Source organism: Phalacrocorax aristotelis, unplaced genomic scaffold (assembly GCF_949628215.1).
Source record: "Phalacrocorax aristotelis unplaced genomic scaffold, bGulAri2.1 scaffold_178, whole genome shotgun sequence".
Classification (NCBI taxonomy): Eukaryota; Metazoa; Chordata; class Aves; order Suliformes; family Phalacrocoracidae; genus Phalacrocorax; species Phalacrocorax aristotelis.
Window position 1 is genome coordinate 1 of NW_027441275.1, and position 13,565 is coordinate 13,565.

At 72.7% G+C, this 13,565-nt stretch overlaps 1 protein-coding gene across 3 annotated transcripts; it reads right to left on the reverse strand.

Annotated features, from left to right (window-relative positions):
- Window positions 1–1,665: 1,665 nt before the first annotated feature.
- Window positions 1,666–10,705, reverse strand: LOC142051229 (uncharacterized). 3 transcript variants are annotated; one of them, XM_075080405.1, is made up of 4 exons: window positions 8,973–9,114; window positions 8,430–8,548; window positions 5,024–5,149; window positions 1,666–2,592 (listed from the first exon to the last, which is right to left on the reverse strand). In XM_075080405.1, the coding sequence occupies exons 2-4, from the start codon at window positions 8,498–8,500 to the stop codon at window positions 2,025–2,027; spliced, it is 765 nt and encodes a 254-aa protein (XP_074936506.1). In that variant the 5' UTR covers window positions 8,501–8,548; window positions 8,973–9,114; the 3' UTR covers window positions 1,666–2,024. The 3 variants fall into 3 exon arrangements, with proteins under 3 accessions (XP_074936506.1, XP_074936505.1, XP_074936504.1); XM_075080404.1 differs by lacking the exon at window positions 8,973–9,114 and adding an exon at window positions 10,622–10,705 and having other exon boundaries at window positions 1,667–2,592; XM_075080403.1 differs by having other exon boundaries at window positions 1,671–2,592; window positions 5,024–5,237; window positions 8,973–9,062.
- Between the last annotated feature and the right edge of the window lie 2,860 nt (window positions 10,706–13,565).

Genomic DNA, 13,565 nt, shown 5'->3' on the forward strand with positions numbered 1-13,565 from the left:
GCGTGTGCGTGGCGTGTGCGTGGCGTGTGCGTGGCGTGTGCCTGGCGTGTGCGTGTGCACAGCGTGTGTGTGGCGTGTGCGTGTGCGTGGCATGTGCGTGGGCGCGGTGTGGGCATGTGTGTGCATGGCGTGTGCCTGGCGTGTGCGTGTACGCGGTGTGTGCGTGTGTGCAGCGTGGGCGTGGCGCGGGCCTGGCGTGTTCGTGGCGTGTGCGTGGGCATGGGCGTGGGCGCGGCGTGGGCGTGTGCGCGGCGTGGGCGTGTGCGTGGCGTGGGCGTGTGCGTGTGTGCAGCGTGTGCGTAGTGCGCGGCGTGGGCGTGTGCGTGTGCGCGGCGTGGGCGTGTGTGCAGCGTGGGCGTGGGCGCGGTGTGGGCGTGGCGCGGGCCTGGCGTGTTCGTGGCGTGGGCGTGGGCCTGACTGTGTGCGTGGCATGTGCGTGGGTCGTGTGCGTGGCGTGGGCGTGGCGTGGGCGTGTGCACGGGCCTGGCCGTGGGCATGGCGTGGGCGTGGCGTGGGCGTGGCATGTGCGTGGCGTGGGCGTGGGCGTGGGCGTGGCGTGTGCGTGGCGTGGGCGTGGGCGTGGCGTGGGCGTGGCGTGGGCGTGGCGCGGGCCTGGCGTGTTCGTGGCGTGGGCGTGGGCCTGGCTGTGTGCGTGGCATGTGCGTGGCATGTGCGTGGCGTGGGCGTGGCGTGGGCGTGGCGTGGGCGTGTGCGTGGCGTGGGCGTGTGCGTGGCGTGTGCGTGGGCGTGGCGTGGGCATGGCGTGTGCGTGGAGTGTGCCTGGCGTGTGCGTGTGCGCGGTGTGTGCGTGTGTGCAGCGTGGGCGTGGCGCGGGCCTGGCCGTGGGCGTGGGCATGGGCGTGGGCGCGGCGTGTGCGTGGCGTGTGCGTGGGCGGTGTGCGTGGCGTGGGCGTGGCGTGGGCGTGGCGTGGGCGTGGCGTGGGCGTGGGCGTGTGCGTGGGCGTGGGCGTGGGCGTGGCGTGGGCGTGGCGTGTGCGTGGGCGCGCCCAGGCGTGCCCGGCGCGGGGCGGGTGCCGCGTGTCGCGGTGCCGGGGGCTCCGACGCTCCCTCCGGCGGCTCCGGCGGCGGCTGCAAAGCAAAGGGGGGGGGGGGGGGGGGTTGGGGGGTCCCGCGACGGCGCCTGGGGAGAGACGGGGCCGACCCCCCCCGGGGGGGGCGCAGGGGGTCGCACCCCCAAACCGAGGGGACGGGGGGTCCCGGGGGGGGGTCGCAGCCCCCCCAAACCGAGGGGATGTGGGGGGTTGGGGGGGGGGGGGGTCGCACCCCCAAACCGAGGGGATGTGGGGGGTCCTGGAGGGGGGGGTTTCACCCCCAAATCGAGGGGATGTGGGGGGGTCTTGGGGGGGTGTCGCAGCCCCCCCAAACCGAGGGGATGTGGGGGGTCCTGGAGGGGGGGGTTTCACCCCCAAACCGAGGGGATGTGGGGGGTACTGGAGGGGGTCACAGCCCCCCTAAATAAAGGGGATGCGGGGGGGTCCTGGGTGGGGGTTCGCACCCCCAAACCGAGGGGACGGGGGGGTCCCTGGAGAGGATCAGAGCCCCCCCAAACCGATGGGACATGGGGGGGCCCTGGGGGGTGTCGCAGCCCCCCAAACCGGGGGGACTCAGACCCCAAGTGGGGGGCACGCGGGGGGGGGGGCAGCTTCACAAACAGGAACACACAGGGGTTGGGCCCCAATTTGGGGGGGGGCACTGAGGGCAGGACCCCCCGATGGGGGGAGGAGGGCTGCACCCCCAAATCTTGGGGGGGGGGATGTAGCAGCGTCCCCCAGCCCCCCCCCCAGCGGGCTCCCACAATGCTCTGGGGCACAGCTGGGGGGGCACAGGGGGGCACTGCGCCCCCCACCTCGGAGAGGCCCAGGGGGTGGGGGTGGGGGGCAGGACTTCCTGGTTTGCTCGGGGGGGGGGGTCCCTGCCCCCCCCATGTCACCCCTCGCCCCCCCCCAGGCATCCGGGTGCCCCCAGGGGTGGGTGGGGGACGGGGGGCAGGGGGCTGTGGGGTGCTACGGTATGGGTGCTGGGGGGGCTGGGGGCCAGGACAATGTGGGTGCTTGTGGGTGCTGTGGGGTGCTATGGGGCAGGGTGCAATGGGGTGGGAACCTGTGGGCGCTGTGGGGTGGGGATCTGTGGGTGCTGTGGGGTAGGGGGCTGTGGGGTGCTATGGGGTGGGGATATGTGGGTGCTGTGGGGTAGGGGGCTGTGGGGTGGGGATCTGTGGGTGCTGTGGGGCAGAGGGTGCTGGGTGCTATGGGGTGGGGTACTGAGGGCTGTGGGGCTGGGTGCTGTGGGGTGCCGTGGGGCAGGACTCCCTGTGGGGGGCACAGGCCCACTGCGCCTCCAGGTACTTGGGGGTGCCGGGGCTGGGGGAGCCGTGGGGGCTGGGGGAGCCGTGGGGCGGGGCGGGGCCGCCGTGGGGCGGGGCGGGGCGCGGCGGGGCGGGGCGGGGCGGGGCAGGACTCACTGTAGGGCACGCAGTCGTACTGCACCTCCAGGTACTTGTAGGTCCCCGGGCAGGGGTCGGGGAAGGCGTCGGAGCCGGCCACCACCACGCACTGCGTCCGGTTGTTGCACCTGCGGGGGGGGTGGGGGGGCACAGGGGGGTGGGGGGGACACGGGGGACACGGGGGGGATGGTGGGGACACGGGGGACATGGGGGGATGGTGGGGACACGGTGGGGACACGGGGGGATGGTGGGGACACGGGGGACACAGGGGACACGGGGGGACGGGGTGGGGGACACGGGGGACGGTGGGGACACGGGGGACACGGGGGAATGGTGGGGACACGGGGACAGTGAGGACACGGGACACGGGGGGATGGTGGGGACACGGGGGACAGTGGGGACACAGGGGACATGGGGGGATGGTGGGGACGCGGGGGACGGTGGGGACGCGGGGGGACGGTGGGGACACGGGGGGACGGTGGGGACACGAGGGACACAACACAGGACACGGAGGTGGGGACCTGGGCGCAGGGGACACCTCCCGTGGCCCAGGATGGGGGGACGGGGGACACGGGGACGTCCCTGCGCTGTCCACAGGCCCCTGAGCTGTGCCGTGTCCCCCTGTCCCTGTGCCACCCCCTGTCCCCGTGTCCCCACGCTGTCCCCGTGTCCCCACGCTGTCCCCATGTCCCTGTGCCACCCCCTGTCCCCGTGTCCCCACGCTGTCCCCATGCCCCCGTGCCACCCCCTGTCCCCGTGTCCCCACGCTGTCCCCGTGTCCCTGTGCCACCCCCTGTCCCCACGCTGTCCCCATGTCCCCACGCTGTCCCCGTGTCCCTGTGCAACCCCCTGTCCCCGTGTCCCTGTGCCACCCCCTGTCCCCGTGTCCCCACGCTGTCCCCGTGTCCCTGTGCCACCCCCCGTCCCCGTGTCCCCACGCTGTCCCCGAGTCCCTGTGCCACCCGACAGCCCCCCATCCCTGCCTGCCCCCCGATTCCCCCCAATGTCCCCTGTCACCGTCCCTGCACTGCACCACGTCCCTGGGCCGCCCGGCCCCGGCCCTTGTCCCCACAGGGTCCCCACGGGGTCCCCACGGTGTCCCCAGGCTGCCCCACGGCCCTGTGCCACCCACACACGGTGTCCCCACGTCGCCAGTCCTGTGTCCCCCTGCCACCCCCACGTCCCCCACATGTCCCCATCACCCCATGTGTCCCGGTGTCCCCAAACCCCCCGTGTCCCCACACCACCTGCTTGTCCTCGTGTGACTGCTTCCCCCGTGGCCTCAGCCGACCCCACGTCCCCACCCTGTCCCCATGTCCCCGACCTGTCCCCACGTCTGACTGCCTCCGCGACGGCCCCGTGTCCCCACACCTTGTACCTGTCCCCATGTCCCCTGCCTGTCCCCCCCATCCCCTGCCTGTCCCCCCATCCCCTGCCTGTCCCCGTGTCCCCTGCCTGTCCCCCCCATCCCCTGCCTGTCCCCGTGTCCCCTGCCTGTACCCCCATCCCCTGCCTGTCCCCCCGTCCCCTGCCTGTCCCCATGTCCCCTGCCTGTCCCCCGTCCCCTGCCTGTCCCCCCGTCCCCTGCCTGTACCCCCATCCCCTGCCTGTCCCCCGTCCCCTGCCTGTCCCCCGTCCCCTGCCTGTACCCCCATCCCCTGCCTGTCCCCATGTCCCCTGCCTGTCCCCCCTGTCCCCTGCCTGTCCCCCATCCCCTGCCTGTCCCCCCGTCCCCTGCCTGTCCCATGTCCCCTGCCTGTCCCCATGTCCCCTCCCCGTACCCCCGTCCCCTGCCTGTACCCCCGTCCCCTGCCTGTACCCCCATCCCCTGCCTGTCCCCATGTCCCCTGCCTGTCCCCCCGTCCCCTGCCTGTCCCCCATCCCGTACCTGTCCCCATGTCCCCTGCCTGTCCCCCCGTCCCCTGCCTGTCCCCCATCCCCTGCCTGTCCCCCCTTCCCCTGCCTGTCCCCGTCCCCTGCCTGTACCCCCATCCCCTGCCTGTCCCCCCCGTCCCCTGCCTGTCCCCCATCCCCTGCCTGTCCCCCCGTCCCCTGCCTGTCCCCATGTCCCCTGCCTGTCCCCGTCCCCTGCCTGTACCCCCATCCCCTGCCTGTCCCCCCCGTCCCCTGCCTGTCCCCCCATCCCCTGCCTGTCCCCCCGTCCCCTGCCTGTCCCCATGTCCCCTGCCTGTACCCCCATCCCCTGCCTGTCCCCATGTCCCCTGCCTGTCCCCCCCGTCCCCTGCCTGTCCCCCATCCCGTACCTGTCCCCATGTCCCCTGCCTGTACCCCCATCCCCTGCCTGTCCCCCCCATCCCCTGCCTGTCCCCCCGTTCCCTGCCTGTCCCCCCCGTCCCCTGCCTGTCCCCCCCATCCCCTGCCTGTCCCCATGTCCCCTGCCTGTACCCCCATCCCCTGCCTGTCCCCCCCATCCCCTGCCTGTCCCCCGTCCCCTGCCTGTCCCCCCCATCCCCTGCCTGTCCCCCCCGTCCCCTGCCTGTCCCCCCATCCCTGCCTGTCCCCCCCATGCCCCCGTCCCCGCGCTCCCGTCCCCCGCACCTCTGGGCCATGATCTTGAAGGCGTCGGGCAGGTAGCACTGCACGTTCTCCATCTGGAAGGGGTCGGCGTCGCAGATCTTGTCGTCGGTGCGCCCGTAGTTGGCGTTCTCCACCATCACCACGTCGCTGCCCGGGCACCGCAGCTCGATGGGGTACCCCTCGCACGCCAGCTCCCGCCGCACCAGCCCGAAGGGCAGCCCGGCCCGGCTCAGCCCTGCGGGGGGCACGCCTGCGTCCTGCACGCCCCGCCACCGCGCCCCCCGCCACGCCGCCCCCGCCACGCGCCCCCGCCACGGGAACCCCGCCACGGGAACCCCGCCACGGGAACCCCGCCCCGGGACCCCCGCCCCGCGCCCCTGCTCCGGGACCCCCGCCCCGGGAACCCCGCCCCGGGACCCCCGCCCCGCGCCCCTGCTCCGGGACCCCCGCCCCGGGACCCCCGCCCCGGGAACCCCACACCGGGAACCCCGCCCCGGGAACCCTGCCACGCGCCCCTGCTCCGGGACCCCTGCTCCGGGACCCCTGCCCAGGACCCCCGCCCCGGGAACCCCGCCCCGCGCCCCTGCTCTGGGACCCCTGCCCTGGGAACCCTGCCCTGGGAACCCCGCCCCGGGAACCCCGCCCCGGGAACCCCACCCCACGCCCCTGCTCCGGGACCCCCGCCCCGGGAACCCGCCCCGGGACCCCCGCCACGCGCCCCTGCTCCGGGACCCCCGCCCCAGGACCCCCGCCCTGCGCCCCTGCTCCGGGACCCCTGCCCTGGGAACCCCGCCGCGGGAACCCCGCCACACGCCCCTGCTCTGGGACCCCTGCCCCGGGAACCCCACCCTGGGAGCCCTGCCACGCACCCCCTCCCCACGCCTCCACCCCGCGCCCCCGCCCCGGGACCCCCGCCCTGGGACCCCCACCCTGGGAACCCCACCCCACGCCCCCGCCCCGGGACCCCCTCCCCGCGCCCCTGCCCCAGGACCCCTGCCCCAGGACCCCGCCCCGGGACCCCAGCACCCTCGCCACACACCCCCCGCCCCGCGCCCCCACCCCGGGACCCCCGCCCCACACCCCCACCCTGGGACCCCCCACCCCTCCCACACACCCCCGCCCCGGGGACACCCCGCCCTGGAACCCTGCACACCCTGATGGACCCCGCCACGACCCCTGAGCACCGGGACCCCAACCCCGGGGACCCCCACCCTGGAACCCTGCACACTCTGACGGACCCCTGCCACACACCCCCAACCACTGGGACCCCAACCCTGGGCACCCCCCACCCTGGGGACCCCCGCCGCGGGGACACCCTGCCCTGGAAGCCTGCACACCCTGACGGACCCCCACGCACCAGGACCCCCAAGCACCAGGACCCCTACCCTGGGGACCCCTCACCCTGGGGACCCTGCACACCCTGACAGACACCCAACCAGGACCCCCCGCCCTGGGACACCTGCCCTGGGACCCTGCACACCCCAACAGACCCCCACCACAACCCCCAACTGGGACCCCCACCCTGGGGCGCCTGCCCTGGGACCCTGCACACCCTGACAGACCCCCAACCAGGACTCCCGCCCTCGGACCCCCCACCTTGGGGACCCCCGACCCTGGGGACCCTCCAACCCTGCACACCCTGATGGACCCCTGCCACGACCCCCAGCTGGGCCCCCTGCCCTGGGGACCTCCCGCCCTGGGGACCCCCCACCCCTGGGACTCTGCACACCCCACTGCCACGCTGGGACCCCCGCCCGGGACCCCCGCCCTGGGACCCAGCACACCCTGACAGACCCCTGCCCCAGGACCCCCAATGGGGACCCCCTGCCCGGGACCCCCACCCCTGGGGCCCTGTATGCCCTGCTGCCACACCCAGACCCGAGCCCCAGGACCCCCTGCCCCTGGGGACCCTGCACACCCCAACGGACCCCTACCACAGACCCCCGACCGGGACCCCCACCCGTGGGGCCACGCACACCCCAGTGGACCCCCGCCCCTGGGGTCCTGCACGCCCAGCCATAGACCCCCACCCTGGGGACCCCTGCCCCTGGGGCCCTTCGCGCCCCACTGGACCCCTACCCTGGACCCCCGCTCCTGGGCCTCTGCACACACCAATGACCCCCACCCTGGACCCCCTGCTCTGGGCCCCTGCACACCCAGACCCCCACCCCAGGACCCCTGCCCAGACACCTGGGCCCCTGCACACCCTGCTGCCACACCCAGACCCCTGCCCTGGGACCCCCCACTCTTGGGACCCCCACCTGGACACCTGGGTCCCTGCACACCCCGCCACTGCACCCAGGACCCCCACCCGGGGGACCCCCTGCCCGGGGGACCCCCCACCCAGACACCTGGGTCCCTGCACTCCCCGCTGCCGTGCCTAGGACCCCCACCTTGGGGAACCCCACCCTGGGGACCCCCACCCAGACGCCTGGGTCCCTGCACACCCCACCACTGCACCCGGTGACCCCCCACCCCTGGGACCCTCCAACTCCCCACCCGCCCCCAGGACAACACCTCCGTGCACACACGTGTGCAAGGCCCGCCTGACCCCGTGCACGTGCGGTGCCGCGGGGGGCAGCTCTGCCTCTTGCACGAGGCTTGTGCAAGGTCTGCGTGGGGCTCGTATGAGGGTTGCAGGACTCTCACGCTGGCCTTGCACGCCCCTTGCACACCCCTCGCACAGGGGCATCGCCCAGAGTCTTGCACGGGTCTGTGTGTCTCTCGGCCAGGCAAGACCTTTGTGCAAGCCTTGCACGCCCCTTGCACAGCCCTTGCACGAGCCTCGCACGAGGCAGCTCGCACAGGCCTTGCACAGCTCTGCACCCCTCTTACCCAGGTATTGTGCAGGTCTTATGTGAGCCTTGCACACCCCTTGCACGCGCCTTACACATCCCTCGCACAAGCCAGCTTGCACGGACCTTGCACAAGCCTGCGCCCCTTTTGCCCGGGCACTGTGCAGGTCTCACGCAAACCTTGCATCCCCTTGCACAAGCCTTGCACACCCCTTGCACGGACCTTGCACAGCTCTCTGCGCCTCTTTGCCAGGCACTGTATAGATCTCACACGAGCCTCGCACACCCCTTGCACGAGCCTCGCACGAGGCAGCTCGCGCGGGCCTTGCACAACCATGCCCTTCTTCTCTAGGTATTGTACAGGCCTCACACAAGCCTTGCACGCCCCTTGCACGAGCTTTACACACCCTTTGCACGAGCCTCGCACAGGGCAGCTCGCACAGCTCCGTGCACGTCTTGCGCAGGCCTCGCACGCCCCTCGCACGGGGCCTTGCACGAGTCCGTGCAACCCCTAACCAGGCAGTACGTCGCCCCCGCACGCCCCCCCGCCCCCCCCTCCCCAGGGGACCCAGGCGTCGGGGCGCCCCCTCCCCACCCCCGGCCCCCGCGCCCCTCCCCCCACGGGTGCCTACCTTGGGTGGCCGAGGTGACGAGGACGGCGGTGACGAGGAGGCTGCGCAGGGCGGGGGCGGGGGCGGGCCATGGCGGGGGAGGGCGCTGCCGGCCCCCCACGGCCTCACCGGGCACCGACCTGCGGGAGAGAGGGGGAGGGGGGTCGGCGGAGGGGGGGGGGGAGGGGGGCTGCCCAGCCCCCCCCTCCCCCAACCGCAGGGGGAGGGGAGGGCGCCGCTGGGGGGGGTGGGGGGGGGGTCGCGGCGATTAACGGCGAGGATTAAAAGATGGGTTGGGGGAGGGGAAGGACCCAGGCGTCCTGCCCCCCCCCCCCCCCCCAGCATCTGGACCACCCCTCCCCCCTCCAGAAGGGACCCAGGCGTCCGGGACCCCCCCGCCCCCCCCCAATCCGCGGCTCAGCGGCCCCCGGGGGGGGGGGCGGGGGGGTAAAGCCGATTGCGGCCCAGAGCCCCCCCCCCCCCCCAAAGGGGATCCGGGGGTCCGGGACCCCCCCAGGCCCCCCCCCGGGGTGCGGCCCCCCCCCCCCTCCCCGCCGCGCTCACCCCGTGCGGGGGATGGGGCCGCGGGGCATTGTGGGAAGCTCAGCCCCGGCCGGCAGCTCCCATCCGGCGCGTTGCCATGGGAACGGCGCCGCGGGGCATTGTGGGAAAACTCACCGCCCCCCCCCAACCCCCCCCCGCCCGGTGATGGGGGGGTCGCGGGGCATTGTGGGAACGAACCGGTGATGGGGGGGGGGGGGCCCGCACCGCCTTCCCGGCGTGCCTTGCGCGCCGCCATCGCGCCCACCCCCCCCCATGGGGACCCCCATCCCCCTCCGGGGACCCCCCCATCCTCCCCCGTGGGGGGAAACTGAGGCACACGGGTGGCCCGGGGAGGGGGGGGCGCCCCCCCAAACCCTCCCCCTGCTGCCCCCCCTTCATCTCCCTCCCCCCATCGCACAGCCCCCCACCCCATTTTCATGCCGCCCCCCCCGCCCCGGTTTGCTCAGGCCCCCGCCCTATCGCCCCCCCCAGTTCCCCATTCCAACGGCGCCCCCCCCCCCCAATTTTGCACAGCCCCCCGCATTGCACGGCGCCCCCCTCCCCATTTTGCACAGGGCGCCCCCCCGTATTGAACACGGCCCCCCCCCCAGTTTGCACAGCCCCCCTCATTTCACACCCCCCCGTATTGCACGGCGGCGGCCCCAGTTTGCACGACCCCCCCCCAATTGCACCGACAACCCCCCCCATTATTTCCCCAGGACCCTCCCTCATTTCACAGCCCCCCCCCCCATTGCACGGCGGCCGCCCCCAGTTTGCACAGTCCCCCCAGATCGCACGGCCCCCACCCGCCATTGCAAGCCCCCTCCCCATATTGCACGACCCCCCCCCCTTATTGCACGGCCCCGCCATTTGCACAGCGTCCCCCATATTGCACAGGCCCCCCCATCATTGCACGACCCCCCCCCCATTGCACGGCGCCCCCCACACCATTGCACGACCCCCCCCCATTGCACGGCGCCCCCCACACCATTGCACGATCCCCCCCATATTGCACGACCCCCTCCATATTGCACAGCCCCCCCATCATTGCACGACCCCCCCATTGCACGGCATCCCCCACACCATTGCACGATCCCCCCCATATTGCACGACCCCCCCATATTGCACAGGCCCCCCCATCATTGCACGACCCCCCCCACGACCCTCCCCACTGCACGGCGCCCCCTACACCATTGCACGATCCCCCCCCATATTGCACAGCCCCCCCCATCATTGCACGACCCCCCCCATTGCACGGCCACCCCCATTGAACGACCCCCCCCTTAATGCACGGCCCCCCATTGCACGGCCCCCCATTGCACGGCCCCCCCATTGCACAGGCCCCCCCATATTGCACAGGACCCCCCCCCATTGCACGGCGCCCCCCGATTGCACGGCGCCCCCCCCCATCATTGCACAGCCGCCCGCGTATTGAACAGGTCCCCCCTCATTGCACGACCCCCCCCCCATATTGCACAAGCCCCCCCATCGCACGGGCCTCCGTTTGCACGGCCCCCCCCATAATGCACAGGCCCCCCCCACTGCACGAACCCCCCCCCATAACGCACAGGCCCCCCCATTACACGGCCCCCCCGTTTGCACGACGCCCCCCCCCCATTGCACAGCACCCCCCATTGCACGACCCCCCCCCCCATCGCCCCCCCCCGTACCTGCGGGGGCGCGCGGGCCCGGGGGGGCAGCTCCATGCGGCGAGCGGCGCGGGCGGTGCGGGCGGCGCGAGCCCCCCCCTCCCCCTCCCCCTCCCCTCCCCCTCCCGCCGCCAGCGCCCCCCCGCGGCGCGCGCCCGCCCCGCCCCGCCCGGCCCCGCCCCCCCGCCTGTCACTCACCGGGTGGGCGGGAAAAGGGGGGGGTTCCAGTGTGAGGGGCCGTTATCTGGGGGGGGTGTCCCCGTGTAATGGGGGGCTATTTGGGGGGGGGGGGTTCCAGTGTGAGGGGGGGTTATTTGGGGGGGGTGTCCCCGCGTGAGGGGGGGTTATTTGGGGGGGGTTTCCAGTGTGAGGGGGGGTTTATTGGAGGGATCCTCGTGTGAGGGGGGGCGCTATTTGGGGGGATCCCTTGTGAAGGGTTGGTATTTGGGGGGGGTACCTGTGGGGGGGGGCTATTTGGGGGGGCTTCCAGTGTGAGGGGAGGTATTTGGGGAGGGGGTCCCCAAGTGAGGGGGCGGTATTTAGGGGGGGGCGTTAACGAGGATCCTGAGGGGAGCCAAAAAGGGCGGGAATGGCGTGAGGGGCCGCTAACGGGGGGGGGGGGGGCACCACGCACCGCGTGAGGAACCAGGGAAGGGCGGGAACGGCGTGAGGGGCCGAAAGAGCGGGAAGATGCGGTAACGGGGGACCGGCTGGGGGGGGGGACGACACCGTACCTCGAGGTGGGGGGTCCCGGGGGGGGAGGGGTGGGGGGGGCTGTCCCGGTGTGGCCCTGCCGTAACGCCGGTGTGTGCCCGCTGTGTCCCCTCCCCCCCGGGGCAAAACCCGGCCTGGACCCAGGTGGGAAGGGACTGGGGTAAAACTGACCTGGGGGTAAAACCCGGCCCGGATCCGCCCTGGGAATGGCCTGGGGGTAAAACCCGGCCCGGATCCGATCCTGGGAATGGCCTGGGGGTAAAACCCGGCCCGGATCCGATCCTGGGAATGGCCTGGGGGTAAAACCCGGCCGGATCCGATCCTGGGAATGGCCTGGGGGTAAAACCCGGCCCGGATCCGATCCCGGGAATGGCCTGGGGGTAAAACCCCGGCCCAGACCCGATCCCGGGAATAGCCTGGGGGTAAAACCCGGCCCGGACCCGATCCCGGGAATGGCCTGGGGGTAAAACCCTGCCCGGATCCGATCCTGGGAATGGCCTGGGGGTAAAACCCTGCCCGGATCCGATCCCGGGAATGGCCTGGGGGTAAAACCCGGCCCGGATCCGATCCTGGGAATGGCCTGGGGGTAAAACCCGGCCCGGATCCGATCCCGGGAATGGCCTGGGGGTAAAACCCCGGCCCGGATCCGCCCTGGGAATGGCCTGGGTGTAAAACCCGGCCCGGATCCGATCCCGGGAATGGCCTGGGGGTAAAACCCGGCCTGGATCCGATCCTGGGAATCGCCCTGGGGGTAAAACCCGGCCCGGATCCGCCCCGGGAATGGCCTGGGGGTAAAACCCCGGCCCGGATCCGATCCCGGGAATGGCTTGGGGGTAAATCCCGGCCTGGATCCGATCCTGGGAATGCCCTGGGGGTAAAACCCGGCCCGGATCCGATCCGGGGAATGGCCTGGGGGTAAAACCCAGCCCGGATCCGATCCCGGGAATGGACTGGGGGTAAAACCCAGCCCGGATCCGCCCTGGGAATGGCCTGGGGGTAAAACCCGGCCCGGATCCGATCCTGGGAATGTCCTGGGGGTAAAACCCTGCCCGGATCCGATCCCGGGAATGGCCTGGGGGTAAAACCCGGCCCGGATCCGATCCCGGGAATGGCCTGGGGGTAAAACCCGGCCCGGATCCGATCCCGGGAATGGCCTGGGGGTAAAACCCGGCCCGGATCCGATCCCGGGAATGGCCTGGGGGTAAAACCCGGCCCGGATCCGATCCCGGGAATGGACTGGGGGTAAAACCCGGCCCAGATCCGATCCCGGGAATGGCCTGGGGGTAAAACCCGGCCCGGATCCGATCCCGGGAATGGCCTGGGGGTAAAACCCGGCCCGGATCCGATCCTGGGAATGGACTGGGGGTAAAACCCGGCCCGGATCCGATCCCGGGAATGGCCTGGGGGTAAAACCCTGCCCGGATCCGATCCTGGGAATGGCCTGGGGGTAAAACCCGGCCCGGATCCGCCCTGGGAATGGACTGGGGGTAAAACCCGGCCCGGATCCGATCCCGGGAATGGCCTGGGGGTAAAACCCGGCCCGGATCCGCCCTGGGAATGGCCTGGGGGTAAAACCCGGCCCGGATCCGCCCTGGGAATGGCCTGGGGGTAAAACCTGGCCCGGATCCGCCCTGGGAATGGCCTGGGGGTAAAACCCGGCCCGGATCCGATCCCGGGAATGGCCTGGGGGTAAAACCCTGCCCGGATCCGATCCTGGGAATGGGCTGGGGGTAAAACCCGGCCCGGATCCGATCCCGGGAATGGCCTGGGGGTAAAACCCGGCCCGGATCCGATCCCGGGAATGGCCTGGGGGTAAAACCCAGCCCGGATCCGATCCCGGGAATGGCCTGGGGGTAAAACCCGGCCCGGATCCGATCACGGGAATGGCCTGGGGGTAAAACCCGGCCTGGATCCGATCCTGGGAATGGCCTGGGGGTAAAACCCGGCCCGGATCCGATCCCGGGAATGGCCTGGGGGTAAAACCCGGCCCGGATCCGCCCTGGGAATGGCCTGGGGGTAAAACCCGGCCCGGATCCGATCCTGGGAATGGCCTGGGGGTAAAACCCGGCCCGGATCCGATCCTGGGAATGGCCTGGGGGTAAAACCCGGCCTGGATCCGCCCTGGGAATGGCCTGGGGGTAAAACCCTGCCCGGATCCGATCCCGGGAATGGCCTGGGGGTAAAACCCGGCCCGGATCCGCCCTGGGAATGGCCTGGGGGTAAAACCCGGCCCGGATCCGATCCCGGGAAT

Coding starts and splice junctions, on each gene's coding strand:
- LOC142051229 (XM_075080403.1), bottom strand. CDS start 9,001: ATGCCCCGCGGCCCCATCCCCCGCACGGG. Junction 8,549..8,972: donor GGCCCCATCCCCCGCACGGG/GTGAGCGCGGCG, acceptor TCTCTCCCGCAG/GTCGGTGCCCGGTGAGGCCG. Junction 5,238..8,429: donor CGTCACCTCGGCCACCCAAG/GTAGGCACCCGT, acceptor TGCCCCCCGCAG/GGCTGAGCCGGGCCGGGCTG.